General features: G+C 50.8%; 1 protein-coding gene across 1 annotated transcript in view; it reads right to left on the reverse strand.

Moving 5' to 3' along the window:
• GLG1 (golgi glycoprotein 1) overlaps positions 1 to 2,514 on the reverse strand; it is a 76,504-nt gene extending 73,990 nt beyond the window's left edge. Inside the window, exon 1 of the mRNA XM_056501036.1 lies at positions 2,188 to 2,514. Coding sequence (XP_056357011.1) covers positions 2,188 to 2,499 — 312 coding nt within the window. The 5' untranslated portion in view covers positions 2,500 to 2,514. The remainder of the gene's footprint in view (positions 1 to 2,187) is intronic.
• Positions 2,515 to 7,845: the final 5,331 nt, after the last annotated feature.

Consider the following 7,845-nt stretch of genomic DNA (forward strand, 5'->3'; position numbering starts at 1 on the left):
AAACAACTCCCCCAAATCTCCACTAACTATAGCCTAACTGGTTTTAAGTGGGCTGTGTGACTCAGACTAGATCCTCACCCTTTTTAAAACGTAATTGTCACTTTTCTGGTATGGTCCAAACAAGCGGGCAGATGCTCTAGAGTCAAAAGTAAAAGTCACATCAACAACAGCCAATACCACTTATTTCCTCTGCTGTCATCTCCAACGCAAAGGAAACGTCTGAGACAACATCTGACCCCATTCCCAATCAGCTGAAATGCTACCCAATGTTTACAACCCATGACTTTTATTCACAGTCTAAATATCAAGTGTTAAACAGTAGGGATACACAGAAGTCAGCTATTTTAATTAATTTCTCAGAGCAGCACCCTGTGAAGTCATTTTTACGTCAGGATGCAGCCCATCACATCGGTGTTACTGGGGGCAAACTGTTGTAGGTTAAGATCAGACAGTGCTCTTAGCAGGCAAATAAGGACAAGGCGACAGAGTGGCACCTTCAGAGAGAAAACTCAATCCAAAAGAGCCTTGAGGTGTCGATGCCTGGGATGTCACCCAGGAAAAAAAATTCACCTTCAGCACTGGGCATCAGGCAGCACTACAAATAGACAAGACCAACAGTCAGCAAACTACTGACATCAAGGCAGGCTTAGGAATGGGAAAAGGAAAACCACAAGCAGACATAACACTCAAAGAGTGAAGTTCTCAGGAGATATGCAGAGCCAACATAAGGGTTTGTACTTGTTGAAAATAAAGTGCGATGCAAAACATTCTTTCATCTTTGATTTGATCTTTTCCCTCTCTCTGCACAGCTCTGTGCACCAGCCCTGCACTCACCCCCCTCTGTGGTTTAACTCAGAAAAATAGCAAAACTATTCCAGCAGAAAACCGATAAACTAGACCACAAAAGGGTTCACCTCGCTAAAATGGCAGAAACCCAACAAGCACTGTGGAACTATGAAAAGAGCAGGGAGGGGCTACGCAACTGGAAAGAAAGGAGCAACAAGAGCTTGCCTTTTTGGCAGGCTGGCAGCCTGTGAGCCACTGCCTCACTGCCTGTGAGGTCAACTTCCGAGATCCTCTCAAACAGGATGCCTCCCTAAAAGGGGGCCAAAAGATCCCAGACAGGTGAAAGAAACAGCAAAGGGCAAGTCATTAATAAAGCACATATAGGAGCATTTTATACCTGTGACAGATATTGAAGCAGGACTCATTTAAAATACCCACCACTAACTACCCACCCAAAATTAAAACACGAAGTTAGATTAAAATCTAAATTATCTTTGCATTTTAAGCCAGAATTAACACTTACTGGTTCAAGACTCCCCTCGATCAGAGTAACCATTGCCACTGCCATCTGCTGTCCCCATAATAACGGATGAGAAGCGAGCCCAAGTTTTTCCTAATCGCATTCCCTATTTTAATAGCAAAACACCATTAAAACTGACCCAGCCTGGCATTCCTGGACTCTACAGCAGAGAAGCCAAGAACACACAGATCTCAAGACCAGAACAGCTCACCAAAGGCAAGTCCGCCACAGGCTGCTTCAAACTGAGCCCAGGAATGAATGAAAAGGTGGAGCTGGAAGACTCGGAGGTGGCAACTCAGCTTTTTCTTGAACTGGACTTAAAACAGCTCGCGACAGATACTTGGGAACAACACAGATTACCCCGTTAGCCTGTCCAAAAAGTCAGCTAAGCCTAATAATTATATATCGGGTTTCACACACACACAACAGAGGACCGGAAAGCAGCCGCCTCTGCAGCCGAGTTCCAAGCGAAGGTGGAAACCCGAACGTGAAAAAAACATCTCCTCAGGTCACTGCTGCTACGAGCACGGCGCCTTCACTCATGACTGCGCGGGCTGGGCTCTCCCAGACCTCTAGAAACGAAAAACCCCGCACAGCACCGGAGGCAGAACACAAAGCCATCCCCCGAGAGCTCTCCGTGCCCGGAGGGCGCTGCGCGGGCGGCAGCGCGGAGCCCCGAGGTGCACACGAAAAGGAGCCGGTCTCCGGAGCCCTCACGGCCGCCTCGCAGACAGTTCGCTCCCCTCACGGAGCTTCGCAGTGCGAACTCCGATTTTTAAAACACAAACCATGAGGGAAACGCGGGGCGGCGGCGCGGCGCAGACCCCGCTCTTTGTTCGCCGCCGCGGGCAGGCCCGGCCCGGCCCGGGCCCGACCCTCACCTCGCGGACGTCCTGCAGGCACTCGAGCACGGCGAGGTTGTTGGCCCAGCTGTGCTTGGAGCAGAGCCGCACCACGTCCTCCCGGCACACCGCCTCCTCCGACAGCTTCCACCCGCTGCCCGACCCGCCGCCGCGGGCACTCCGCGGGGCTGCCGCGCCCGGCCCCGCCGGCTGCCCCGCCACGGGCAGCGCACCGCCGGCACCGGGAAGGCCGGCAGCAGGGCTGGGCGCCGCCGGCCGCGCCGCCAGCGCCAGCAGCAGGAGCAGCGCCGGGCCCGGGCAGCGGCTCCGGACACGTCCGCACGGCGCCATCTTGGATCCGCCACCTCCGGCGTCCGCCCGCCCACCCCGCGGCACGCACGGCGTATGCAAATCAGCGCGCCCGTGACGTGCCCCTATCCCGGCGAGGGGGCGTGGCCCGCGCTGGCCCCTCCTCCAGCACGCGCCGTGGCCCCGCCCCGGCCGTTGTCGCCTCGGGAGGACGAGGCGCCAGCTCGGGGGCACCGCGGCTGTCCGGCCTCGACGGCCTCGCCGCCGCTCCGGGCTCTCGCACCGCCTTAGAGCCCCGCAGCCCCTCGGCCGGCCCGCAGCCTTTCAGGGGACCCGGCCACCCTTTCAGCGGTCCCGCACCTCCTCAGCCACCCCACAACCTCTCAACGGTTCGCGCAGCGCTTCAACGGCCTCCGGATCCCCTCAGCGGCTCCGCGGCCCCACAGCCACGAAGGGCGACACTGCCAAGGTAGCTGCGGAGCCGGGGACGCGGGGAGCCGAGCCTGGGCGCCCCCAGCCCGCCGGGAGAGCCGCAGCCGGTCCCTCGCCTCCCTCAGCTGCTGTCCGAGAGCTGCGGTCAGTTCTTGGCCGAAATCGCTCATTTCCCACTCGCAACTCGGCTGCCGCAGCCACTGAGGAGGTAGGAGACGTAATGGGGAAACTGTCCTTTGCAGAGGGCACTCTTGGCGACCCGGATGAGGAATATCAGAAGAACGATGAGCAAATACAGAAATACAAAGACGAATTACAGAAGAACGATGAGAAAATGCAGGCGATCAAAGAAAAAATTAAGAACACTGAAGAAGAAATGAAGGACATAAGAGAAAAAATACAGAAGAATGAAATTAAAATACAGGAGTACAAAGAAAAAATAGAGAAGATCAAGGAAAATATATGGAAGAACGAATTGAAAATACGGATGAAGAAAGAAAAAATAGACGAGATAGAAGAGAAAAAAAAGAAGAGTGACGTACAAAAAGAGAATGTAACAAAAATATGGGCAAACCAAGAAAAAATACAGGAACTCCAAGATAAAATACATAAGAACAAAGAAAAAATACAGCAAAGCAAATTAAAATTACCAAGGAATGAAGAAAGAATACAGCAAAACAAATATAAAATACCAAGGAATGAAGAGAGAATACAGAAGAATGAAGTAAAAACAGAGAATGACATAAAAGGACGTAACAACAAAGATAAAGTACACGACATCAACAAAAAAATACAGAATATCAGAGAAAGAATACAAGAGATCAGAGAAGAAATGCAGAAGCACAGAGAAGAACCACAGGAAACCAAGGGAAAAATACTAAAGAATGAAGAAAAAATGCGGAAGAACAAAGGGAAACTACGTAAGAATGAAGACAAAAAATTGACTGGCTGCTGAAACCACCCAAAATCTTTAATAAAATGCTGACATTCAACTTTCCTGCTGTCTCCATGCTGAGTGCCAAATTATCAGCTGAAGTGATCTTCTGCCTATATATGGATGCACTCCTGGCCCCTCCTAGGGCAGGATGCTGGGCTGGCTGGAGGGGATGAGATAAATCCAAGAGCCTGCACCAGGGCAGCCCAGCCCAGCCCTGGAGTAGCTGCAGGGAGCAGAGAGCTGAAAAAGGGCAGAAAAGTCCCATTTTGGGGGTGCCATGAGACAGCTAGTTTTCGAGTTTGGTGGGTTGGCTGCACCTCCTGCAATGCCAGTGCCAGACACTCTGTTTTAGGGGCTGGGATTTGCCATGTCACACTCCATAGTGGCTCCAGGCTTTGTCCATGGGAATGGAAATAGGATGTAGGTGTGATCAGGTCTCCAAAACAGGGTCTGCCATGGCTCATCCTGTCGTAGATGGGATCTAGAAGTTCCTCCTAGAGCAATAAGTGAAGGTTGGGTGCTGAATTTGGTGGCGGATCATCTAAAAGGAGTATTTGCAAACACACAGTCCCCCTCAGAGCAGTGTTTTGGGCGTGCTGCAGCACATTCTGCCTGAGCAGCCAACCAGACCCAAAATTTCACAGTAAAAAAATATCTGTCCAGGTGTTGGGGCAGCAGGACACAAGTCCACCACTAGCTCAGCAATCACAGCTCTTCAGATGTCCCACCAGGATCTCACTGGGCCAGCTCACAGCACCCTCCTAGGATGAGTTTGCCCCCAAATCTCAGATTTGCATCCAACAGCAGATGGAAATGGTGTACAGGGAGAACCCCACCTCAATTCTCCTTGTTGACTCCCGGAGCAGTTTTCCCAGCAGAAGCTGGCATCAGGCCAAAGTCAGAACGTTTTGCCAGGGTGCTCCACCAGTGTGCTCTGGCTCACAGAAGCAGAGCCATAGGGCTGCTTCCTTCCTGCTTGGGAGAAACCCTTCTCTTGGGAATGCCTCTGACTGTCTTACCCAATTCAGGAGCTCCCAGAGCACCTTGAGCCCAGTGTGGCCACCAACCTGCAGCCATCTCATCCAGGTGAGGGCAAGGGCAGGAGAGGGAGGAGCAAAGTCTCCATGCTTCTTGTGTTTGACTGTCACACTAGGACACAGCACTTGGGAAAGTGGCTTTGTGCTGGCACCGAGCGGCTGTGCAGCTGGGAACACTTGAAAACAAAAGCCAGCAAAATCCAGCCCGTGCTTGGCAGCCTATTTGGTTTAGTGAGAATTATTTGAAGAGTTAGCCCAGTGCAAGAGCCCATCACAGGATGAAGACAGAACGAAGCAGTGGAGCTGGGTTACAGTTCACCTCTTCCCACACCTTTGGGAGACCTCCAGAGATTAATTTTTTCCTCAATGAACACCTTCTCCCAACCTCGGATTTTACCATCCTGTGTTGTTCACTGTTAAACAGGCTTTTCATAAAAGAGCCCTATGCTCACCATGTCCACACAGTGAGTTAAACAAGTGGATTTTTCTTTGGACACAGTGACATCTCTGCCCATGTAATAACCCCAGCAGCTCTTTGCAACTACAGCCCCTCTCCTTTGGCAGAAATTCCTTTATTGCCTCATTTTAAGAATTTTAGCAGCAAGGCTTTCACTCTTTGGGTTTTACATTATGAGGTTGCAGTCCCCTGCTTTTGTAGTGGGCAAGACTTTTCAGTCTCATTGCCATAAGTAATAAACCCCAGCTTTCCAGAGCGAGGCCGGGGTGAGCTGAGCTGATGGGACACCTCTCGCTCCTTCCCAGCAGTGTCCTTGCTCTCCAGCTGACCACTTCAGGGAGAACAAAACTCCTTCCTCAGTCCATGCAGAGGAGCTGCTCCAATTTTTAATTGGATGCAGACTGCTTGCTCCCATGTGGCAGTTCTGGGTCCCAGCTTAGCCTCCATGCAGTGCCCTGAGGCCCTCTCCCTTGCATGCAGCCCGGCTCAGCTGCCTCCCTCCAAAGCTTTGCAATCCCCAAAACTTCAGCACTGCCTTTCCCAGTGGGTGATCCTCTCCACCCACAAATCCTGCTGCAGAGGGCTGAGTAGAGCAGCCATTCGGTGCTATTTCTTGCTGGCTAAGGCTGGTATTTTGTGGTTTATTTGCATGACACACACAGGATCAGCCCCACTGTTTCAGGTTTTCTTGTAGGTCAGAGTTCTGCAGTGCTGCTGGTCATCCACATTTGGAAATAAGCAGAGGACCATGGAAATACTCAACTTCCAAGGAAGCTGTGGACAAAGAGGAGACAATATTTCAGCTACAACCCTGTGAGTGTTGAGCACAAGGGGAGCTTTCAGCCTGACGACCTTTGTTTTTCCCCAGAGTGATGCTGTTAACACATCTTTGCCTCACAAACCCTCAGAAGCCCCAGGCCACAACTGCAGAGACTGTTGCCCCCATACTGATGCAGATCTGTGTTGCAGTTAGCACCTACCTTTAGGAAAAAAGATAGATACTGCAATTTTCCAGCCCATCCTCCAACCTGCCACAATTCTTTCCCAATTCCACTTATGCTTTCCCAAGCACTCAGTGCTCCTGCTGCCAGCTTGACGCCATCGAAGCACAAGGGGCTCAGTCCCTGTTCCATGACCTCTGCTGCTAGCAGAAGCACCAAATTGGACTTGATGCAAGACCAAAGCCCCTGGACCCTCAAATTAATCATGCTTCACAGGGTGGGATAATCCCTGAAATTAGTTTTGAGAAATTTCTTTTCTCTTGATCAGCTCATGCTGAGAGAGCCTATTACCTGTAAAGTTTGTCCCAAGGATTAGATAATTTTTCTAGGACACAGATCCCCACATTCCTCTTTTTTTTTTTTTTTGCACTGAGGCACTATTTTCACACAATCACAGAATATACTGAGTTGGAAGGGACCTACAAGAGTCATCAAGTCCAAGCCTTACGTCTGCACAGCACCATCCCCTAGAGACACGCTGTCCGCCTGAGACCATTGTCCAAATGCTTCTTGAACTGTGTCACTCTTGGTGATGTGACCACTTTCTCAGGCAGGCTGTTCCACTGCCCAATCACACTCTGGGTGAAGAACCTTTTTCTGATATCCAGCTTACACCTACCCTGAAACAACTTCAGGCCATTCCTTTGGGTCCTGTTGCTGGTCACTACAGAGAAGAAATCAGTGCCCCATCTGTTCCCCTGATGAGGAAGTTACAACTGAAATGAGGTTCCCCCCCAGCCTCCTCCAGGCTGAACAGACCGACTGATCTCAGCCACTCCTATGGTTTCCCCTCAAGGCCGTTCACCATTTTCCTTACCCTCCTTTGGACACTCTTTAACAGCTTAATAGTTTTTTTATATTGCAGTGAGCTAAACTGCACACAGGACTCAGGGTGAGGCTGCAGCAGTGCAGAGCAGAGCAATCCTATCCCTTGACTGGCTGCTGAGGCTGTGCCTGATGCACCCCAGGACAGTTTCCCACGGGCCCACAGAACCCAGTGTTCTGTAATATCAGGGCACCCACAGCTCTGGCTGCCATCCCAGCACAGCCCACCTCTTCCAGCAGAGAGAAGTAACGTGAGCAGGAGGCATTTATGCCTTCTCAGCAATATGTCTAAATATCTTTAACTCTCATAAAAGCAAATAAACAATGATAAATATCGTTATCATAAGTGAGGGAGGCTGTTGGTATCAACATGCCTGAGTCCTCACAGGGCCCAAAGCAGCTCGGCTGAGGGCAGCCCTGCTGCTGAGGCACTGTGACCCCCTCTGCTCAATTTTCAAGGCAGCTGAACTGTTTTTTAACTCATATTCTCCATTTCACAAACCAGCAGAAAGGTGGGTCTTTTAAGGAATTTACTGCCTTGGTAGAAAATCTGCCAATCTACAAAAGCAGAAAATCTTGTCAGGTCTCCTCACAAACGGAAAAGGAGAACTAACTGAAATCTGACTGGGATGCTCTGGCTACCTCAGTGTAACAAGGTTCAGTTTAACCTGCTTGTTTCACTTGCTACATTGCCTCGGT

Source organism: Oenanthe melanoleuca, chromosome 11, assembly GCF_029582105.1.
Source record: "Oenanthe melanoleuca isolate GR-GAL-2019-014 chromosome 11, OMel1.0, whole genome shotgun sequence".
NCBI lineage: Eukaryota > Metazoa > Chordata > Aves > Passeriformes > Muscicapidae > Oenanthe > Oenanthe melanoleuca.